Source organism: Mustela erminea, chromosome 5 (assembly GCF_009829155.1).
Source record: "Mustela erminea isolate mMusErm1 chromosome 5, mMusErm1.Pri, whole genome shotgun sequence".
In the NCBI taxonomy this organism is placed as follows: domain Eukaryota; kingdom Metazoa; phylum Chordata; class Mammalia; order Carnivora; family Mustelidae; genus Mustela; species Mustela erminea.
The window spans coordinates 99,371,175-99,395,396 of NC_045618.1; the positions used below are offsets into that span (position 1 = coordinate 99,371,175).

General features: G+C 38.8%; 1 protein-coding gene across 4 annotated transcripts in view; it reads right to left on the reverse strand.

Annotated features, from left to right (window-relative positions):
- The window catches only part of MAP4K5 (mitogen-activated protein kinase kinase kinase kinase 5), a 106,984-nt gene extending 86,156 nt beyond the window's left edge, over positions 1–20,828 (reverse strand). The window contains exons 1-2 of one of the 4 annotated variants that reach the window (XR_004285975.1): positions 19,810–20,054; positions 19,339–19,555 (exon numbers count right to left, since the gene is read on the reverse strand). Coding sequence is in view for 3 of the 4 variants with exons in the window: in XM_032344182.1 (XP_032200073.1) it covers positions 19,339–19,446 (108 nt within the window). In the remaining variant the exon portion in view is untranslated. Of the gene's footprint in view, positions 1–19,338; positions 19,556–19,809; positions 20,055–20,661 lie in introns of those variants that run through there. The other 3 variants (XM_032344182.1, XM_032344181.1, XM_032344183.1) reach the window with 3 other exon arrangements.
- Between the last annotated feature and the right edge of the window lie 3,394 nt (positions 20,829–24,222).

Sequence of the window (24,222 nt, forward strand, 5' to 3'; positions counted from 1 at the left end):
GGAAGAAAATCTTCAAGCAGATTCCCCACTGAGCGCAGAACCTGACTCGGGACACTCAGTCTCATGACCCATGAGATCACGACCTGAACTGAAACCAAGAGTCGGACACTTTAACAGACAGCCACCCAGGTGCCCCTCATTTCAATTTTTATTACCATGCATTAAATATTTTAGAGAAAATTTTTATTGTAAAAAATTACTACAAAATAGCATTTTGTTTAAAAAATTCAAATACTATAAAATAAGTTGACAGTCCCTCCCATCTCCCCACTTTCATCCCCTTGAGGTAACTACTGTTAATAGTTTAGAGTATATCCTTCCAGGTTTTTAAGTAGGTTGATTCTTTCTTTTTTTTTAATTAATTATTTTAGAGAGAGAAAGAGAGATCAAGTGGGGAGGAGGGGCAGAGGGAGGAGAAGGGAATGTGAATCCTAAGCAGATCTCACAACCCTGAGATCATGACCTGACCCGAAACCAAGAGTCAGTGGCTCAACTGACTAAGCCACCCACATGCCCCAATTCAGTTGATTTTTTAAATATATTTTTTAATGATTTTATTTATTTGACAGAGAGAGAGAGAGATTACAAGTAGGCAGACAGAGAGGGGGAAGCAGGCTCCCTACTGAGTAGAAAGCCCGATGGAGGGTCGATCCCAGGACCTTGAGACCATGACTCGAGCCAAAGGCGGAGGCTTAACCAACTGAGCCACCCAGGCGCCTCGGTTTGTTCAGTTGATTCTTAAGAACACATATACTGAGCTGGGTGGCTCAGCTGATTGGACGTCTGCCTTCAGCTAAGGTCGTGGTCTCAGGGTTCCGGGATTGAGCCCCACATCTGGATCCCTGATTGTTGGAGAGCCTGCTTCTTTCTCTCTTCCATCTGCCCTCTACCTACTTGTGTGCTCTTTCTCTCTGTCAAATAAATAAATAAAATCTTAAAAAAAAAAAAAAAGAAAAAAGGAACACATATACTGACAGTTTGACAGTTTCTTACAAAGCTAAACACACAGTCTTAACATATGATCTAGCAATCCCCACTTTTGGCATTTACCCAATTAAGTTAAAAACTTACATCCACACAAAAACCTGTACAAGAATGCTTATAGCAGGCTTTAATCATAATCACCCAAACTGGAAATGATTAAGATGTCTTTCAATAGGTAATGATAAACAAATTGTGGTACATCCATACTAAATATTATTTAGTGATTTTAAAAAATGAGGGGCGCCTGGGTGGCTCAGTGGGTCAAGCCTCTCCCTTTGGCTCAGGTCATGATCTCAGGATCCTGGGAAAGAGCTCTGCATTGGGCTCTCTGCTTAGCAGGGAGCTTGCTTCCCCCCCCTTCTCTACCTGCCGTCTGCCTACTTGTGATCTCTCTCTGTCAAATAAATAAATAAAAATGAAAAAAATGAGCCATCAAGCCATGAAAAGTTATGAAACTTAAATGCCTACTGCTAAGTGAAAGCCATCAGTCTAATACCATATGATTCCAAGTATGTGACATTCTGGAAACAGTAAAACTATAGAGAATAAAAAGAATGATGGTTGCCAAGGGTTTGGGTGGAGACTGATGAATACCTAAAGCATAGGAGGTTTTAGGGTGGTGAAACTCTTCTGCATGAAACTGTAATGATGGATACATATCATTATGTATCTGTCAAAACCCATAAAACTGTACAACACAAGTGACTCTTAATGTCAAGTATGGACTATAATAATAATAATATATTAATACTGGTTCAATAATTGTAATAAATGTGCCCCACCAATGAAAGATGTTAATAAAAGGGGAAACCATGGGTAGGTAGGTGGTTGGGGGGTAGATGAATGTAACTACATCCTATTGGCTCAATTATTCTGTAAATCTAAAACTAAAATACTTAAAATTAACTCTACTGATTATTTTTAAAAGAATACATATAAAACTATTTTTTTAAGTATAGGATACTTTCAGACACATTTAAGAGTCAATTTTCATGATTACAATCAACACAGATATGTTGTTTCAATTTAATAGAACCAAAATAAAGACACAAGGACAGAGAACACCTTTTTGGGTATTTTGTTTTGTTTTGTTTTTTAGATTCTCAGGGGCTCAGAAAGAAACAGCTCATTGGAGGATATGAACAACAATTATAGAACCACATAAAATAAAAATGGTATTCTGCTGTACCAGGCAGAAGCCAAAATATATAATTAACAGAAGTAAAAAGTAAAGAAAAATAATATAAGCTAAAACTCCCACTAACAGATATCTTAAATGTCATTCTCCATTTTGAAGACATACTTCTGTTCTCTCCAAATGAAGCAACGATGGGCAAACTTTCGTACTCTGTAATTTTCCAGCTGGAATTTTTAAAACAGAAAGCAGTACCAGGCTCTTTTATAATAAAATGCAAAGAGGCTTTCAGAAAAAAAGATCTAAACAGAGACTTTACAGATTCAATTTGCTAAAGAGATCTTTCAGAAATTTAACTATATACTTTCACACTATAACCCAGAAGAGTCATACATAGTACTGGTTTTTGAAACCCAACTATTCTCTCCAACAAGTTCAATGCAATATTCTCAAGTATTTTTGTTTTTAACACACAAGAATTCGAAAATCCTGCAGTAGGAAATAATGGAATGTACTAAAGCACCTCTACAAAAAGGATCTAAATATATTTCTGATTCCTGTGTATTTTAGTAGGTTACTGGTATTCACTATTCAGACTTAAAAGTATAATAAACACCCAGAACTCTAAGAAAATGTCACTACAGCTAATCTCTTTTTTTTAAGATTTTACTTATTTGAGTGAGAGAGTATGCACGTGAGCACAAGCAGGAGGGAGGGGCAGAAGGAGAGGGAGAAGACTCCCCCTGAGCAGGGAGCCTGGCATGGCTCGATCTCTGGACCCCAAGATCATGACCTGAGCCCAAGGCAGACATGTAACACAGACTGAGCCACCCAGGAGTCCTGCTTATCTATTATTTAACTCTTATTAATTAGGAATTGAAATCACTGGGTGGGGAAAGATAAACTAATAATAAATGGGATCAATGTAATAATAAAATCCATGAAAGAGCCTTTCCAGTTAAATTTTCTATTCTCATTGTTAATGCATTTCCCTTTAACATATTAATATTTCCAAGTCAATTTACTATCAGAGAAGTGTTTTAACTCAAATTGTCCAGTCTTTGATTTTTAAATTCACAGTGAAAAGTTATCCTTAGAGTTCCACTTGCACAAAGGTTAAAAAAAAAAAAAAAAAATGCTGACCAAGCCATTTCTATTTCAATAATACCATGCAGCTGCCAGTTTTTTCAGCCATGAACTTCTTCACATGCTGTGAAAATTTTAAGATGATTAAAAATAATTAAAGGAAAAGTCTTGTGTCTACACATTTACCTGCAAGTTTTCAAGAAAGAACAAGAGAGAGAATACTTAATAATAAATATTACACCTCTGTGGCCATGAAGTTAGAATTTTTTAGAAGAGAATTTTTAAAAATTAGATCTAAAATAAAACTGGTAACTAATGACAGTCATTTAAAACCTATGGCAACCAAGACAATCACCATGAAGGTAAGTGAGCTCAGCCTTTATACAAACTTTATTATTCTTCACATTAGGCCCCTCAACCTATCTCCAATTAACTTCCTTCCAGCATATTTTTAGGGTCACAAAAACTTTTCTGGAAAGCCAACTGGGGGCACCAGTTTTAAATACGCCCCCTTCTTCCAAAAATATTATTTAACATAACTACAGAAAATTGAGACATCCCTGTATGTAACAAGCTATCTCTAGTGGCCAGTGACTATTTTCAGTCAGGATTATGCATCCCAGATTTAAGAATATGAACTACAATACAAAAGTAGCAACACAGCATCTGTAAGGTTTGAAGAATGTGAAGTACTGGTTCATCCAAAAAAAAAAAATGTAAACTATGTCATAGGCTATAAAACCTCTATACCTGTTTTTGGTATACTGTTTTGGAACACTGTTTTTGACTGGCTCATTGAACCAATATTACTGACTATGCATCACGTACTGTTGTTGATATTGGGGAATTAATGAAACAAAAAAGTTCCTGTCTTCCAAGGCTTTTATCAGTTGGAGAGAGAGAGAGAGAAGTGAACAGTAAATACCATACAGTGTCACAAGTGCCCTCAAAGGTGACATAAGACAACATAGGAGGTTCTGACCCCATTCAAAGCTGGCTGGAGAAAGCTTCCAAGAGAAAGTAAATCTAACCTGAGACCTGAAAAGAGATGTTGGGGCTGCAGAAGAAGCATGATGGTGGTGGTAGTGGTGGTGATGATTATGGCAGAATTCCAGACAACATGGTAAAGACAGGAGAAAACACGGGCATCTCAAAGAAGAACTATCTTGTGGTAAGGGAACTTAATAGTGTAAATAAGGGAAGGGTGACACATCGAGATTCCTCTGCAGCTCAAGACAGACTATATCAACCACTGTTCTCTTGGAGCTACCACCTACTAACTTCTTGGTCACCCCCTCCTTGTTCATTCAAGACTTTATGGTCTCTGGGTCAGTCTTCTTCTCCATTCCTTTTCTTGCCTCCAGACCTACTTCCTGACTTTTCATTCCCTGACCTCCTATCTGAATCTTGATTTCAAACACTGTACTTCCTGCTGATGATCTACCCTTTCAGTCCCAGTCCTTCCATTCTTATCAGAGCAGTTCCTTAGGGCTACCAATTATATCTCAATTCCTCACATTCCCTCAATTTTCAGGGTTCCATAGTCCATCACTCCATTTCCAGTCACTCTCTCACAAACTCCCTTAACTTCTGTCCCATCTTGCCCTGTATCACACTAGCTTTGCAAAAATCCTAATCTGATTAAACATAATCCACTCAATCTATGCTGGTATTAAATAGCTAGCCAGCTAATGCTGCTGGAAACAAATTTAAAATGATGCTAACTGATCTTATTTTGAAATCACAACACAAATTTCAAACTACAACTTTTCCACGAGGAGAAGCTATTTCCCACTCTTCATTAGGACTATTTTACTCTCCTCTTCAAACCTTCAATAATGCTTCAGCCTCTTTATTACTCCCTCTTTTCTTACCTATCCTGAGTAATGACGAAATTTCAGTTTTTCTTTATCTGACATTCTCCTATGCAGTCTTATGGCTTTAACAACCATCTCCAGGACAAATCTCTCCTTACTCAGCTTCACATTCCTAAATCCATGGAAACCTAAAAGGCATCTCAATGTTAACATGTCTAACATAGAACATTCGATTATCCCTACTCCATAAACCCATTCATTCCCATATCTTCCCAATCTAAATAAAATTAATTGCATGCATTCAGTTGTTGCTTAAATCCAAACCCAACTTCATTCTTCATTTCTTTCCTTTTACTTTTACACCTGATGTATAAGCAAATCCTGATGACTTAAAAATATAGATCAAATCCATTCACTTCCCTTTACCTCCTCTGTTCTACTTTAGTTCAAGCTTGTCTCCATTAGAAACTGGTAAGCTATTTAATGTAAGATGCAAAGAAACAGCAAGCCTAGCATAACCCCTAGTTTCTGGACTGCACAACTGAGTGGACAGTGTGGTCCCATTTACTACAATGACAAACAAAGAAGATGAACACACCTTATGGCTCGAGACAGGAAGGTAGTGAAGGGACATAGATGAATGGCTCAAATTTGAACATATTTAAATTTTAGGTTCCGATGGAAAACCTACTAGTGATACCCTGTAAGCCACTTAATAGCTCCTCAAGCTCAAGAGCTAACCTGGACTGGAGACAGATTTGGGCACTATCAACATTACTGAATCCAAGCCAGGTAGATGAGATTACTTAGGAAGAATGTGGAGAATAAGAAAAGAAAGTCAAGAATGGGATATTAAAAAATCACCCATATTAAGGAATAGTGAAAACAGACAAAACCAAAACCACTCCAGAGATACTGTTCTATTAGAAACCCAGTTCAGAGAAACTGTTGGAAATCATCTAATTCAACTTTGTTCTAAAAAAACAATTCTCTTCTACTTTGCAGCGGTAATTTGGCCAATCTGATATATTAATTCTTTAGGATAACTTTAGTTGAATGAAGGCTTTTCTATGATAAGCAAAATCTACTTTCCTATAATTTCTCCTCAGAGTTCCTAGTTTTGGACTGTGAGGTAATACTGATTTAGCATATTCCTCCTACTGTGACAAATTTCAGGTAACTAAATTTATTAATTTATTAAGTATTTATTGAGAGCCTATGGCAGTCAGGGGCTAGTTCTAATTTTAACCCTGCTAAGATTAAAAAATATAAAAGCTGGGATGCCTGAGTGGCTCACTCAGTTAAGCACTGGATTCTTGGTTTTGGCTCAGGTCGTGATCTCAGGGTCCTGGAATAGAGCCCTGTGTCGGATTCTATGTTTGGTGCAGATTCTGCTTATCCCTCTCCCCCCTACTCTATTCCTATTCTTTCTCCCGCTCGCATTCTCTCTCTCAAATAAATAAAACCCTTAAAATATATATGTATGTATGTATGTATATGTATATATGTGTGTATAATATATACATATTGTATATAAGTATACATATGTATATATGTGTATATACACACATATATGTATACATGTGTATACACACACACACACACACACACACATATACACACACATGGGCTCCTTTCTAACTACAAACATCCGATCCCTTCAAAATACTACATACAGTTTCCAGACCCTTCCTGCCATTCTGGTTACTACGTACTTTGACTAAGTGCTCAAAGTTTGATAGCACTTATAACAATAGATTCATGGCAATAAAGGAGACTTCTTTTTTTGAATTTCTATAAAGTTATACTTTTAAAATTGAAAAATAAATGTTAAAAGTGTTATATTCAAAACCAAATGGAATATTTTATCCTCTGACAATAGCAAAGTAAAGTGCTTCATTTTACTTCTCTTATAAATCCTTTAAGGAAAAAGGTAGGTTATAAACACTAGGCATAGTATACATATACAAATTGTTACATAAATTTCAAGGAAAATACTTCCAGTAAGACTATTAAGTTTATGGGAACAAAATACAATAAGGGTAGAGTCACTTATAGCATAAAACGTTCACATGAAAATTTAAAATAAAGAGTCATTCATTATTTTAATTTTTTTTTCATTGAGCACCACCTATGCACCAGATACTTCAGATGTGAAGGTAGTATTGCTGGAATAGGAGCAAAGAATTACAAAGATGTACCTGCCCTGTCTGAGTTTCACTGGGACAGATTACAGATAGCACCTAAAAAAGGAACTGACTGCTTTTAAAAGAGTAAGTCCTTATTGTTTAAATAAGTTAAATGGCCACTTGTCAAGGACAGGGTTTGGGATTTTTGCACTGTGTGAGAGGCCCCTGCCAACTCATAAATTCCTTAATTTTTGTGGAGTATTTCCAAGCTGCCTTCCACACAGTTACACAGGTCTAGACAGGTGCTCCTACTGCCATAGAAGGAGACTGCACTGCAGCATTCCCCAGCAGACATACTCCCAGGCAGACATAGTCCGAGCCTGGGGCCTTCCTGTTAGGGTTACTCTAAATCTGTCCACATGACTAACATCTCAGGACACACTAAAGCCTTGGCCTGTTAGGACACTTACTTGCCTGTGAAAAGCATTTTCTTAACCCTTTCTTAGAACAGATTGATTTTTTAAAAAGGAGAGTTCCATCCAGAAGAGTACTTAAATTGAATTATTTGGATGTCCTAATGGCAAAGTAAAAGGAAGGAAGGATTTAAGATGAAAGGGAACCACTGTTGATAGGTGACACATTTTTGAAGGTATAGTCAAAATTCACTAAAATTTCAAAAAGCTCAGAAAACTTAAAGAAACAGTTTTATTTTTGTGTTAAGAATTTGTTCAAGGACACTGATCACAGCATTGCTTATAATAAGGAACTCCTGGAGATAATCCAACGATAATGGATTAAAAATTGTACGATGAAGTCAAAGCTCTAAGCGAAAACTATGTCAAAAAAATTTTTTTAATTGTAAAATAATACAAGAAATAACACTCAAATATAAAATGTACATAATTACTAACATAAAAAGTTGTTTGTAATATATTGTTAAAGTGAAAAAAACCTGTATTATCATATATATACCATACAGAATATATTGTATATTATATATGTGTTATATTTATTATGACTAATGTATAATGGGAAATTTTCCTAGGGAAAAAAAACTGGTAGGGAACCAATCAACTCCATCATATAATACAATTAGTAGCTAAAAAACTTAAAATGTATAAGTTGTGGGGCACCTAGGGGGCTCAGTTGGTTGAGCAGCTGACTCTTGATTTTGCCTCTGATCATGATCTTAGGGTCCTAGGAACAAGCCCCACTCGGGCTCTTCCCTTAGCGGGGAGTCTGCTTGAGATTCTTTCTCTTCCTCTGCTCTCCCCTACTGTACACATGCTCCCTCTCCTTCTCTCAAAATAATAAATAAATCCCTTTTTTAAAAAAGGTTTTATTTATTTATTTGAGAGAGAGAGAGAAACAGAGAAATGAACTGAGGGAGAAGCAGAAGCAGGCTCCCCACTGAGCAGGAAGCCTGATGTGGGGGCTCAATCCCAAGACTCTGGGATCATGACCTGAGGTGAAAGCAGACACTTAAGCAACTGAGCCACTCAGGCGCCCCCAAAATAAATACATCTTTAAAAAAAGAGAGGAAGAAGGCACAGCTCATCTAATAAAGGAGGTGCAGGTGTAGGAGAAGTAACACAGTGGTTCACAAGACAATGCTAAAAGTCAAATCCTTCTCAGGCAGTCCTATTTACCTTAAATTAGATAGCACACAGAAGTAACTAGTTAATGATAACTGCCTGAAATAATTAGTATTTTATTTTAATTCATAATAGCATTACACAGTACCATCTATGCGACTCAGTTAATCCAGATAATAATACCCGTAAGTTTAAAGTCCAGACAAAATGAGGGCAAGAGAAGCACAGCAGGAAGAGTGTCCCAAACTAAGAAAAAGGACAGATTCTCTTTTTAATTATTTACAATGTGGGGTGACTATGAGCCGAGTCATCTCCATAGTAAAGGCAAATCAACCCTGGGTTCCAACTTGGAAAATATGAGGATAAGAGTAATGACCAGAAGGGGTAACCAAGAAAAGGTGTCTCTTAAAATTAGTACCACAAACTGAAGCTGATGTGCATATTCAAATCTATCTAAAAAAATCCCTCATCTCTCAGCAGAGGAGTGAGGCCACCAAAGTTTCATCTGACCATAATTTGTTAAGAGCTTATTATGCGGTAAATAACGTGTTAAGGGCTCTGTGTGCCCCAGTGAATTTAAAGATACAGTCCTCAGGCAGCTAGGCAGCTGAGAATAGTGGAAAGAACAGAGATTATAGAGTCAGATAATCTGAATTCAAATCCTCATACTGCCACTTACTCACAGTAAGATCTAGGACAAATAGTAAGGGTTTTTTTTTTTGGGTAAATCAGTGATGATAATAAATCTCTCCCTACTTCATAGGATTATTGTCAGAAACAAATAATATACTGATTATGAAAGAGCTAAACTAACATTAGTCACTCTTAGTCATTTTAATCCGATTTCATTTCTGTAAAAATGTTGGAAGGTGGGGGCCGGTATGATTCATGGGCCCAAACACCTCCAAGGATAGATCAGGCTATTTGCCTGGCTTCCCAATTCATTTATCAAAATCTCAGTGGAAGATGATGACATTTAACAGAAATAAAGATACGTTCGACATAAGTTCATCTTGCCCTTCTACGGAGAGCTATCTACATTAACTTAAATAGTACCTCACATAATTGGAGAGCAATAGCCAATGTACAATTAGCCCAGCACAGCCAGGTGAAAGTGCCTGCTCCAATTAATATGAACTTGGATTAAGTTCTCAAATTGACAATTTTGACAACTGACATTTCTCAAATTAACAATTTGACAACTGACAAAAAAATTGCCCTGAAAATATAGGTTATCACTTGTTAATAACCTTCATATTTCTCTTCCTGTATATTTGGTCTGAAACCACAATTTAAAGTTGAGAAGTGAAACTTTTATAAATTTTGAAAGCAAAAGCAGAATAAGAAATCTAAGTCAATGTGCAATCTATCCCATTTGTCTTTACCAAGAACACTGGAAATGATGGTTAAAGTAAAAATGCTGAACCTAAGTAATAAAAACAACAAAAACATTAAAATGTATTATAAGCCTAACATGAAGGCTATATCCACAAGTTAATTCTGGAACTATAATTTGTACAGCTGCAGCAGTGATGGCACTGTTTCATGTCTATCTTCACCAAGATGAAAATATTTTAAAGACTTCTATAGTTTTCACATTTCTATGAAGGTAGAAAAGAGTTTTTAAATAATTTGTCTCCAGTCATGGCCCAGAGCTTCATATCTATAACTAGAGCCATATTTCTTTTTTTAGGCAGTCATAAAATAAGCCTACTTCTGCAGAGTAAGAAATACTAAATAAAGATTTAACTGGGGGCACCTGGGTGGCTCAGTCAGGTAAGTGTCTGTCTTTAGCTCAGGCCCCACATTGGGCTCATTGCTCAGCAGAGAGCCTGCTTCTCCCTCTCCCTCCTGTTCCCCGGCTTCTACTTTCTGACAAATAAATAAATAAAATATTTAAAGAAGAAAAAGATTTAACTAGATGATTTATAAAATAGTAAACATCCATAATAGTACACTTCATCCTAATAACACACTTTTCACAGTAACCTTACACAATATTTAACATAACATCTAACTAAACAGCTTTTAATAAGATATCCACTAGCTTAATAAAACATGTAATTTTAAATAAGATTTTTGAAGCACAGTCCTTATTTTTTGCAGTTAACCCATTTTTGCAAGTTATTCACCCTCTCTCACCCTAACATGAAAACCCAATAATCTCTTATGCCAGACTACCATGGCACAGAAACGACAGTATATTCAAACAAATGGTATTAATATCAAAAAAGAGAGAGAATAGGTAATGTTTTGATATCAAATGTCAGAGAGAAAATAAACAGCACATGCATCTATATTCTATCACCTTCATATTTGGGGCCATTAGGCATGCCTACTTTTAGAGTTCAAAGATTAGAGAATACTGGTCGAGACACAGTAGAAGCAGCTACAAATTTGTTTACAAAATCATGCTTTTAAAAGATAACAGAGGATGGGGCACCTGGGTGGCTCAGTCATTAAGCGTCTGCACTCAGCTCAGGTCATGATCCCAAGGTCCTGGGATCGAGTCCTGCATCAGGCTCTCTGCTCAGTGGGAAGCCTGCTTCTCCCTCTCCCACTTTCCCTGCTTGCGTTCCTTCTCTCACTGTGTCTCTCTCTGTCAAATAAATAAAATCTTAAAAAAAAAAAAAAAAAACAGAGGAATGGGTAACACATCCAACAGATGAACCTCATCTAATTAAAATCATAATGACCCGTACTTTTGCACCCGCCAGTAAGAAGGGATAATGTCAATGATCATGTCTTAGTTCTAATTCCTGACCCTAAGCTTACAATTTATCTGCAGTGATAGGGTCAGGTGATTCAGTAAGAAAGATATTCAAGACTTCTGATTACATAGATATCCACATAGCTAAGTCCCTCATTTGCTTTAAGTTTTCACTCAAATCTAACCTCAATGAGGCATACCCTGACAACCCTCAACCTCCCCCATCACACCCTGGCAATCCCTTAATCTGTTCAACTTTTCCTTCTTTTCGTATCTGTAATCACCTTCTAACATATACACAGCTTATCTACTATGTTTATCGTCTCTCTCTCCCCCTACTAGAATGTAAGTTCCATGAGAACGCGAATCTTTGTCTACTTTGTTGACCTATGTTTCTCAAGGCCCCAGGATAGTGTCTGGCACATAAAAGGTCCTCTCTAAATACTGGTTGAATGTTAAATACCCCTTTCCACCCTGTCATCACCCTGCTCCATCCCAGTTCCCCACACATCAATGTGCCTCATCCTAACCACACTTGTAGGGAAACAACTGGGGCTGGAAATCAATGGAGGCTCTACTTTAAAGGAAGAGGGAGAGAAAAAAGGAGTGAAGGTAGAAAAAAGGGAGGGAAATAATCTTTAAAAGTATTTCCTATCTAAGTCCCTAACAATTCCATCTTAAGTTTTTGCCTTTAATCTTTCTCAATTTTCAATTCCTCCCAAATCCTTTGTCTTGATTTCATTCCCTGTGGAATTCCTTCTCTAAATTGAGCTACACTCCTGGCTATTTGAGTAATAAAACAATCCCGAAGAATAATAACTGAAAAGCTGTAATCAGTCTCAATGGAAGGAAAAAAACAGTGGAAAAAACTTCTGTGTGTCTCATTGCTTCTTCCTTTCATAGCTACACTGCTTCAAGGTGGGGTCTACATTCCCTCTACTTCCTTCCATTTACCTCAACAATTCTGCTTTTTAAAAATTTATTCTATTTTTAATTCAAGGATAGCTGACAAAGTGTTACATTAGTTTCAAGTATACAACATAGCGATTCAACAATCCTATCATGATGCCTTGCTCACAGGAATACATCTGTCACCACACAACACTATTATAATACCACTGACTATATTCCCTATGCTATACCTTTCATCCCTATGACTTGTTCATTTCATAACTTGATGCCTGTACCTCCTACTTCCCTTTACCCATTCTGTCCATCTCCTGCCCCATGCCCCCTCCCTGGGGCAACCACCAGTTGTTCTCTGTGCTTATGGCTCTGTTTCTGCTTTTTGGGTTTGTTTGTTCATTTTTGTTTTGTTTTTTAGATTCCACATATAAGTGAAATCATTTAGTATTTGTCCTTTTTTTTTTTTAAGATTTTATTTATTTATTTGGGAGAGAGAGTAGTGAGAACATGAGATGGGAGAAGATCAGAGGAAGAAGCAGACTCCCTGTGGAGCTGGGAGCCTGATGCAGGACTCGATCCCAGGACTCCAGGATCATGACCTGAGCTGAAGGCAGTGGCTTAACCAACTGAGCCACCCAGGCACCCAGTATTTGTCCTTCTGTCTGATTTATTTCACTTAGCATAATACCTTCTAGGTCCATCAATGTCATCACAAATAGTAAAATTTCATTCTTTTTTTGACTAATATTCCATTGTGTATACCTATACCACATCTTCGTTATCCATTGATGGACACTTGAGATGCTCCCATATCTTGGCTACACAAATAATGTTGCAATAAATACAGGGATGCATATATTATTTTGAATTAGTGTTTTCATTTTCTTTGGGTAAATACCCAGTAGTGGAATTTTTGGATCATATGGCATTTCTATTTTTGATTTTTTGAGGAACCTCCATACTGTTTTATATAGTGGCTACATCAATTTATATTCTCACCAACAGTGTGAAAGGATTCCTTTTTCTCCACATCCACACTGGTTATTTCTGTCTTTTTGATACCAGCCATTCTGACTGGTGTAAGGTGATACTTCATTGCACTTTTGATTTGCATTTTCCTGATGATTACAGATGTTGAATCTTTTGCTCTTAATGAACCCTTTCAACTCCTTATTTGTATGACGAATATGTTGCTCAGTCCTTCAAAACGTATTTATTGAGCACATATATCTGGTAGGCACTATGCTAGGCTAGCTGATTCAATGATAAACACAAGGTCTCTGTTCTCATGCAGTTCAAACAGAACAGGAAGACTGACAGCAACAATGATATGTGATGAATGATGAGTATTAGGGTAAGAAATTATACAGCAAAGAGATATGACTGCATTTAAAGGACACAAAAGGCCTCCCTGAAAATGTAATGTTTAAAAACAAACCCAGGGGCGCATGGGTGGCTCAGTCAGTTAAGAGGCCAACTCTTGATTTTGGCTCAAGTCATGATCTCATGGTGGTGAGACTGAGCCCCTCTTTGGGCTCCATGCTCACGGGGAGTCTATTTGAGATATTCTCTTTTCCTCTCCCTTTGCCCACCACCCTACTTGTATGCTTTCTTTCTCTCAAATAAACAAACAGGCAGATCTAAAAAAAACAAAAACAAAACACAACAAAACAAAATACTTGAAGAGTAGAAGATAGAGGAGAAAGAAGAGGATGAAAATTCTAATAAAAGGAAAAGTAAAAACCTGAAGGACGGAGAGTACAGAACATATAAGGAACTGAATAAAGTTCCGTATGGTTAGAACATCAGGATAGGCAGGGCCTTAAAGTGTATATTATTCTAAGGTTTTATTCCATGGACATGGAGAATAAAGGAGAAATTACACAAAACTTCAGATTTATAATTTTTGAAGATCAATATATTTTCCTCATTGCAGTCAGAGCAGAAGGGAGAAAGAATGGATGCAGGAGATGACAGACATGAGCTCTTAAAATCTTGATTTCTATGAAAAGAACTTCCTCATCCATCTTTGTTGCTTCTCAGACACCTTCAATATATCATTTTCTTCTGCCACCACTCTAACACTGCAGCATTTCCTCAATTCTCCTATAAACTCTCTTAGATGACCTCACCTATACCTCATAGATATCACCCCATAAAGTGATGATAACTCCCAAACCTGTATCCTCAGTTCATCTCTCAAGGCCAGAGCTACATTTCCTACCATCTATTATATTACATACCCACTAATGCAATGCCATATGTCCAAAACCAGACACAAGATCCAGACCCACACATTTAGTATTTTCTAATTTTGTTGATGGCAGCAATATCATCACCCATGTCAGAATTTTAAATGCCACTGATTACTTGCTCCCCCCCCCATTAATTACCAGGTAATTTTGATCATCTTCTATATATGACTCAGATCTATCCCTTCCTTTTATCTTCAGTTCCAGAGCCTAAATTTAGGCTTGCACGAACTCCCTTTTGGATAATTCAACAACTGGTCTTTATACTTCCAGCAACTTTACCTAATCCATCCTCTACAACATGAAAGATTGTCTTCTTCAGTGTTTCTTCAGTTTACAGAAAGAAGTCCACATTCCTTGACATGATGTATAAGGTCCACTACCTGGTCCTTTTCTGCCCCTAAATCGCCTGTGTTCTCTATTGATGACATCTCTGCCATCCTTGGTCAAACCAAATCTGGAGATGCAGATCCCTCAAAATTTGTCATGGTTTCCCAAGATCCCAGGTGTTTGTACTCACTATTCCCATAGCCTGAAATATCTTTCCCATTGTGTCCACCTGAAAAATCACTCTGCATTCTTTTACAATCCAGTTAATGCCCCCTCCTCTGTTAATCCTCCCTGGTTCACATCATAGTTCTTTCTCCTCTCCTCCCTTCCCCTATTCCCAGGAAAGACAGAATTAGGTACTTCTTTGACTTTACTTCTACTATGGCGCTTCCACTATTACAAGTGTTCACATCTGTTTTCCTGACTAAATTATGTATTCCTTATTGATAGTGTACTTTCTCTTTCTTGCATCTCTATCCCATACCCTAACATCTAGTTGGTACTCAATAAATATTTCCAGAATAAATGAATCTATACAAGGGATCCTGAAACATGATTCAAATGCCTCAAGTCATTCCAGAATCGTGACTTCTGGTGTAAAGGAGAAAAAAGGAGGGTATATATAAAAGAGGGATTTGCCCCAGTGAACCCAGTTCATCCAGCATCCAGAAGAACCCACAGAAATTATAAAACTACATGACAAAGATCTGAATACAAATTATACGTTATTTATAATTGCAAAAAAAATTTCCTAATTGAAAGCAAATATGAACCTTAGATTCACTAAATGAGTGTTTGTTTAACAGATCCTTTAAAAATGTTTATTTGTTTGTTTGTTTTTATTTGACAGATAAAGATCACAAATAGTCAGAGGAGGCGGGTTAGGGGGGTGGAGGGGAAGCAGACTCCCCGCTGAGCAGAGAGCCCATGTGGGGCTCAATCCCAGGACCCTGAGATCATGATCTGAGCCAAAGGCAGAGGCTTAACCCACTAAGCCACCCAGGCACCCCTAAAAATGTTATTTTTGAAGAATATTTAATGACCAACGAAAATGCTAGCCATTCCAATTCAAGTAGGAAAAAGATATATAATGTGAGCCTTATTTTATAAGAGCCATTTTTAGAAACATACTGGTTTAAAAATATTAGGGAAAAAAAGCCTGAAATAAACTACATTGAATTATTAACTGTATTAGCTCTGGGTAATTTTCTATAACTAACATCCTTCAACAAATACTTACTGAGCATCTATCTCTCTGCTATTACACAGTGATGAGCAAGAGGCATCTATCCCTTCCCTCTTGTAGCTAGACATGTCATACTTGTATAATCATACTTGTATAATCTATCAGAAAAAGCATGAAAATTAGAAAAAAAAAAAATGCATGGGTTTGCCCACTCTGAATTTATAGCCCACAAAAGGTTAAAAAACAAACAAAAAAGATTTCAAGACCTTCTCTGGAATAGAAGTTGTGAAAAATTTTGATACAAACATTTTGATAAAGACTACTTCAATGGCTTGTACTGTTAATTATAAACTGTAACATGGTACTATAATTGTCTAGATCATTTGACATGTCTAGTTCTTCTGTGGACAGAACATAGTGAAAACACTAAATCTCCAGACTTCCTCTTCCTGTTGGCAGATTTTGAATATTAACATTAATTACAAATAAAGATTGCTCAGCTGAAATCTAATCCTTCACCCATCTTCCACCACATTTCTTTTCTCTTTTGTTTCTTTCCCCTCTACCATTTCCTGCTCTTGCTCTATTTATCTAAAAGAATTCTTATCATTTCTACCAGGGAATAGCCTAGCCCTCCCCTACTGGAGATTCTCAGCGAAGACTGGAGCTTCAGAGGAGACCTGTGTTTTTGAAGAGCATACACATAATTCACAAAGAGTCTCAAAGCTGCAGTCCTTTTAAAGCTCCTGTTTCATAAGATACTTGCTTTTCCTGGCAAGAATAAAATCCTGCTCCAAATAGTTGCTGTAGTTGTAGTATTTAAAAAGAAAAATAGGTGGTACCTGACTAGAAGAGCAACTAATTTGCCTTCATTATTTTCTACCGTTAGTATTTTACTAGTTTGTATCACTGACTGAAAATACTTCTAAAGCTTCCAAAGATTTTTGGCTCATCAGAAACAGCGATAAATAGCAAAATTACTCCAACCGCTCTGAGCTTCAAAACTTCAGCACTACATTCTGAATGTTACACGTTTTTAGGTATATAAAAGGAAGTAAATACAAGCTGACACAATCTGTAGGATTTAGAGAAAATGGGTATTTAGCTGAAAATGGGTATGCTATGAAATAGTTTTCCAGAGTTTTCCTAGAGAATTCAAATAATTGAAATTTGTACAAAAAATACATAGCAGGGTATCATAATAGGCACTGCAGATAAACAGGGCATTAAGTGCTTTTGAGGACAGGAAAGATAGCAACATTTGAAGGTAGGGTTGCAGGTGATTCCAGGTAATTAGAAAAAAGGAAAACAAAAGATAAGGAACCAGGATTTTGAGGATATTTAGGAATCAGAGGCTGGCCAAGAATATATATATATGACTGTGAGAGGGCATGAATGTGGTGAGGAAGGAGATGGGGCTGGGGGTGGGGACGGGAAGATGATGTATGATAGATATTCAGTCACTGATCCTCCATTTAGGAGCTGTGGAAGAGAGACACAAGGCAGGGAAGTTCCAGGGTCAAAGACAAGCATTAGTTTTCCCTTTAAGGGTTGTAACCCTTTGCTTTTCCTGGCAAGAATAAAGTCATTCTCCAGAGAATTGCTATAGTTATTATACTTTTTTTTTTAAAGTGGAAATCTTGAGACTTTTGTGGGGAAGACACTTTAAATTTTCTTATAGAGGGAGAAGATAAAATATACAAGAACTGGAATTTAGACTATTTCACTAACATGAACTGAACTGATCTAATTCATAGTGAATCATAAGATGAAAATGGCTAAAAAATAGGACTAAGAAGGCAAAAGAGGAATTTCAACTTTTTCAAGAGCATTCCACAAAATGGCTAATCCATACCTAACAATGAAGAGTTAATTACCTCTAATTCTACATAAAGAGGATTCTGTCATTATTATCCACTTTGAATTCAAAGGCATTCATAGGGCAAGAACTGGGACTTTCCTTATAGTTCACCACCCCATACCTAGAACAGTGCCTACACAGAAGATTCAAATGCCCTTTTAACGAATAAAAAGTCTATCCATCACAGTCCACTTCAGTAAAATGACACAGTACTAGAGCTGTCATATACCACTCGGCATCATTATTATTAATGGAATAATAAAAGCAGAAAAGGAGGGAAAAAAAGGATGTTTTCTTTACATTTTACCATCTGTGCAATACAATAACATACCCCAGAGGAGTGGACAGTAAATTACCCATATGAAAGGAGGCCATTTCAGCTATATGCAGGAGTGTTGTTTGGAATAATGGAACATATATCATGATTAAACCCAATAAACAAACTGTTGCAAAAATCAAAGGAAATGTCCTTTAATATAGCCACATGAATTGTATTAACGCTTCTTTTAAAATAGAAAACAAAAACCATAAAACAATCTGAAACAATCTTCTTTCTTTTTAATCCTTCAAGAACTCAATGGATTTACAGAATTCAGTTTGCTTCTCCATAATTTTTCTTTAATCCCAAATTAAAAGTACCTTCCCTTCCCCATTTATCTCAAATAATGCAAAAGAGCACAATTAAGAAGACAACAGCTCCTACCCCTTCTTGGTCATGGAATGTTCTAAATCCCTGAGAGTGGAACTGCTAAAGTAGGGCGGGGGGGGGGGGGGGGAATCAACCAAATACAAACGATGAAACATCTGCCAGGAAAAGCTGAATTCTCCACAGAATAATGTCCGTGCACACATCATTTTAATTGGTATTACACTGCTTACAATTAATGACAGACCTGGTTTCATAATGACTTTTAAATCAAGCTCATCCACTTAAGAATTTTTTCTTTAAATGCAAATGCCTAATGTCAATATTCTTCTCATCTACTGTCTTCCATGAAGCATTTTTCCATGCTAAGACTAGCACATCCTCATGTGCAACTCTAAAAGCAGATTCGAACTTCCCTCAATGCCACAAAAAAGACATAAAAAGCCTTTATACCACACACACTCAGTACCGCCGTGGTTTGCAAAGGTGTGGTTAGTTTTGCGTGTTGGTGGCGATCAGAGCAAGCAATGAACACAGGGTGCTCTGAGCTCAGTAAAAAAGGAACCCAGGCCGCTACATCCCCAAGATGCAACAATAAAGGCATCTTCCCCACGTCTCATACTCCGCCAGAAAGTGGCCCTATTCCCGAGAGCCAGCCGACCTCAGGAAAGGAGCCCGGCCCCGGGCCCGGCCTGCCTCACCTTGTAGACGTCCCCGTAGGTGCCGCTGCCGACCCTCTGGACGAGCTCGTAGTCCTGCTGCGGGTTCCGCCTCAGGATGTCCGCGGCAGGCCGCAGCGGGGCCTCCATCTTCGCTCAGGGCCCGGCCCCCGCCGGCTCAGCCCGCGGCGCCCCGATTCCCGCTAACGAGGACGAGCGGCGCCGCTTCCCAACATGGAGCCTCTGCCCGCAGCTCCGCCTGCACGAGGGACAAGCAACCACTACAACCCCGAGCGGCCCAGCCCCTTCCCTTCCGCCCCGCCGGGGGCCGCGGACAAGCGGGCCTAGGAGGGTCCCCCGCGCCCCGCAGTCGCGGCCCGGTCGCGGCCCTTCCCCCTCCTGGCCGCCCGCGAACAGCCCGGCCGGTCTCCCCGCCCGCCGGGAGCCGGGGGCCCGCTCGGTATCCGAGGGGGGCGGCCCCGCTCTTTGTTGAGCGCCGAGTCTGGGACCTACTTCCTCGCCGGCGCCCGCGTCCCGCTTTCCCGGCGCCCGCCGGCCACTCCAGGTCTCCGGGCCGCCGCCTCCCGCCGCACCGCACGTCCTCTCGCAGGCGGCGGAGGCGCGTACCGTCGCCGCCGCCGCCGCCGCCGCCGCCGCCGCACCACGTCCCCCACCCGGGGCTGCGTCACCGGGTGAAACGTTCCCGGCCAGCGTGGGTCGGCGCCCAGCGGCCCGCCCGAGCGCGCCGGCCGCGGGACCAGAGTGCCGCCCTGAGGCCTGGTCGGGACACGACACCCTCCCGGCCGCCAGGCCGCCGGGCCCCCCCGGCCGGGCGCGTCCTTTCGGGGCCCGGGCTGTGCTACCCGCGGAGATTACGGACGCCCGCGGGCATTCTTGAACCGACGGGCCTCCGCTAAACCGCCCCCAGCTGCGTCAGGTAAATCTGGAGGGTGACGGGTACAGGGACAAGGGTGGGCACGAGGGCAGCCTTTCCAGTTCAACACGGAAAAGGTACGCTGAGGGCACTGGGCCAGAAGTAACCTGGCCGTGGGGCGCCAGGGAAGGAGGTGGGGGAGTGCCGGGTGAACTAAGCCGCGGCACACCCTACTGCACCTTCCTGTTTTGCAAATCATTGCCAGTGGTACCAGTTTGAGGCTTCCCTGCACACCTGCACAACCTGTCTTCTGCCGAGTTTTTTCCACGACATTTCTGCAAGCCTGAATTCCCAGAAAGTCTCAGTGGCCTTTATCCCTGTTGGGCACCGCGCGGTGCCTCACCGCGGGGATTGCTCCTTGAATGAGACCGGGTGTTCTGCAGAAGCGAAAACAAAAGCAGAGACCGCAAAGGGATTCTGAATCTACTTACCTTCTCAGTATGTGATCTGGGACAAGACATCATATTTGGTGGTATCTCAGTATCGTTATCTGCAGCTTGAAGAGGATAAGGTTTTGCATCTGACATCCAAGAGAGTGTTTATAAGGCATTTTACAGGATTATAAAAAAGGTTGTCAAATGGAAGAGGTTATGCTTCACAGTGCCCAGAATATGGAACAGGAGTTCGAGGAAGTAATTTGGCTGGTGTTTCACAAGCTCTTTTGCAGTTTCGGGTCCAGCCCTGTTCTGAAAGTAGAAAGAAAGTTGCCAGATTTATGTATACTGGCAAAGGTATTTTTAGAGTTCAGTAGAGGCTTTGAACAGAAAAGCCAGAGAAACACTCAGCCAATGCATTTAGTAACTGAAAAATCACAGAAGAGCAGGTTGCAGATGGTGGGCTTGTGGTTTAGAACATCCAATTCAATTCTGTTCTTGGGCAATACACTCCTTGTTGGTGACCATTGTAATTAACTGTATAATGTAGAAATTAAATTTATACCTTAACAGGACAAGGAATATATGTATTTTCTTGTGCTTTGCGCACAAAGGGCACTTATTTAGGGAACATAAGTAAGCTCAGACTTACATGCTCTATGGACAAAGCCTATGTGTTTGCTGCATTGAAAAAATTGTTGAAGAACAGTTCCTTCTTTCAAAGCTTCTTGGCACTTGTTTTGGTGGGCACATACTTTTGGCTTCAATGACTCAAAATCTTTTCAAATGTTCTATTGGTATCCTAGTACTTGTTTACTGTCGTAGATTCTTTCTTTCTTCCTTTGACCCTATAAGCATTGATCCTTTCTCTAGTCTGAAATTTATTCTTACTTATTTATACTTGAGTTATTCCAGAGAATTTGAGGCAGCATACAGAAAATACATACTATACTACAAGGTAAAAGTAAATAAATGAAGAAATAGGTAGCTGCTAAATAGGTATGCTACTAAAGAGAGGGAAAATAGGATACCAGAACAATGCAAAAAAATTGGTCAAAGCAGAGGGTTTTATAGTGGTTTTGAGATCACAATGAAGCAATTGATCAAGCGAGCCACATCTTGTTCTGATACGAAGACTTTAGAAAAGTGTTTACCTCATGAGCCTGCATAAATTGGAAACTCTGAATTCCCGGTTTGAAACAAGGATAAATATCTGATAATCCTTCAAGGATGCTATTCTTGAAACACAGTGTTTGATATGAATCGGGCAATAAAAAGTCTGAGGTCATAGGCTTCAACAGCGGAGTGCAGCTGTTTTTATGTTGCCAGCAATGGCAGATCCATATGCTTTGACCATCAACCCGGACGTGGACAGCATGGAAAAAATTGAAATTCTACGTGGTACTTAAAAAAATGTGTCTGTTATAATCATTACTTGTACCACAATTGATGCAAACAGGAAAACATTTGCTTTATTCCAACTCCAAAAGAATCTTAAGGATTTAAAAATACTGGTTGAGTTCATTTAAACAAGATCAGTGAATTCATAGCTAGTGAGTTAAATATTACATGGTTGGCAGAGAAATTCAAGTTCAGTTTCCATAAAATAAACATATGGTACATAAATTTAATTTTACAGCCTAAACAATCAAGCACATAGTTTCAATAATAAAAAGAAATAATGTGGGGCACCTGGATGGCTCAGTCGGTTAAGCGTCTGCCTTTGGCTCAGGCCAGCATCTCAGGGTCCTGGAATGGAGTCCCAAGGGGGCTTTTTGCTCAGTGGGGAGTCTGCTTCTCCCTCTCCCTTTGTTCTTGCTCTCACTCTCTCTCTCCCAAATAAATAAATAAAAGCTTTTTAAAAATCTTTGAAAAATAATGTAATATAAAGAAAATAATAATTAAAAAATTGTAGCTCACAGGAGAGTTTCTTACAAACTACACAATATTATAACAAGGTATGGAATAAGAATAAATATAGCCTGATAGGCCCTTCATCCCAGCTTCAATATCATGTATTTTTTCTGTCTTTATGATACCTGACGTGTAAATATCTTCCAGATTTTATTCTTATCTATATAATGGCCTATAATGGTTCTTCGGTAAAATGCTAATTATAATCTGTGGTTTCTGGCTTCAACTTTATCCAGTACTGAAATAAACAAAAGCAAAAACGGGGACATAAAATTTTTTAACTTCTACCTGGTAAGGTTCACAAGTTACTAGCTAAGATAGAAAGACTAATTAAAACTCTTAAGTGTGACAGAACAGAGCATGAGGACAATAATTTTTGTGTATGAAACATATAGGCTTAACCTATATAATCTCCTGATGAACCTCCCAGCATCACCTAGTTGCAAAATGTTACTCTGGGTGATTGAGTTTATTGCTCCATGGATTTGTTAGATATAAATTAATTAAATCTTGGGAGACATCTGCCACAATTATGATTTAGATTTTCAAATAGTTCAGCTATTCTTTCTGTTACTAATTAGGGTCAGTTGTCTATTGATGAGCTGTGTTTTCAAAGTATAAAAGAATTCTATTTTGAATTCTGGACAGCAGTAGAACATGTATTTCATTCAGAATCAGTATCAGGTCATTATGATGAGAGTTTTAAAAAAAGAAGAATTGGGGGTCCCTGGCTAGTTCCGTCGATGGAGCTCGTGACATTTGATCTCAGGGTTGTAGGTTTGAGCCCCACTTGGGAATTACTTAAAAATGAAATCTTTTAAAAATATAGGAGTAAATAAGATTTTTTTTTAAAATAAAAAAAGAGTTGAGGAAGGCAATGAGCATTCCTTTTTTTATCCAGCTTGAAATGATCATCTGATATGTTAAAATGCTTTTTTTATTAACCTTGATTCCCAGGGTGGATTTTAGGTTTTTATGAAGACTGGTAGCAGGGTTCCCGTATTCGGTTCTCAACTTGGTTCTACCTGTGTATTCAGTAGCTAAGAAAGAATGTAAGTTATAAATAATCCTGTTGTTCCTTGTTGATTTCCTCACAGTATAATAACATTCAGAAGAGATGCTTCAAGTTTGCTTGCACGTCATATAAACTAGTTTTCCAAGAAGCCCTAATGTATAGAAGAGACTACCTTGCATGGTTGTGGCCCGATCCTACAGCTGTATCACTCTTATCTAACTAGCTCTCTTTTTCCTTGCCCCTTTAAGATGTGTATGATAAGGGCATCCCCCTGTTGCTAGTCTCATGGTGTTTCATTCTCCCTTATTGGTTCCTTTAACCCTGTCCTCATTTTTATAAATAGTCCTTTCATTAGATTCTCTTTCTGCACTCTATCTTTCTTGCCAGAACCCTGATTGATAATTACGGGAATTGGAAGAAGCCTCAGGAAAGAAACCCTTGCTTTGTGGGATGGTATTACTCACATAATCTGATGATTACATGCATCAATCTCTTGACACGGAAAATGAAACAATGACTCCACAATTACTGAAATAACCATTGGTAGTGGCAAGAGATGGAGTGCTGATGAAGGGCACAGCATTGGGAGACCAGTCTCTTGCACTTAGCAGCTTTGATAGTGATGATTACTAAAATCATGGAGTCATTTGCTCTGATTGCCTTTGAGAGAATACATGGGGAAAAAAGAC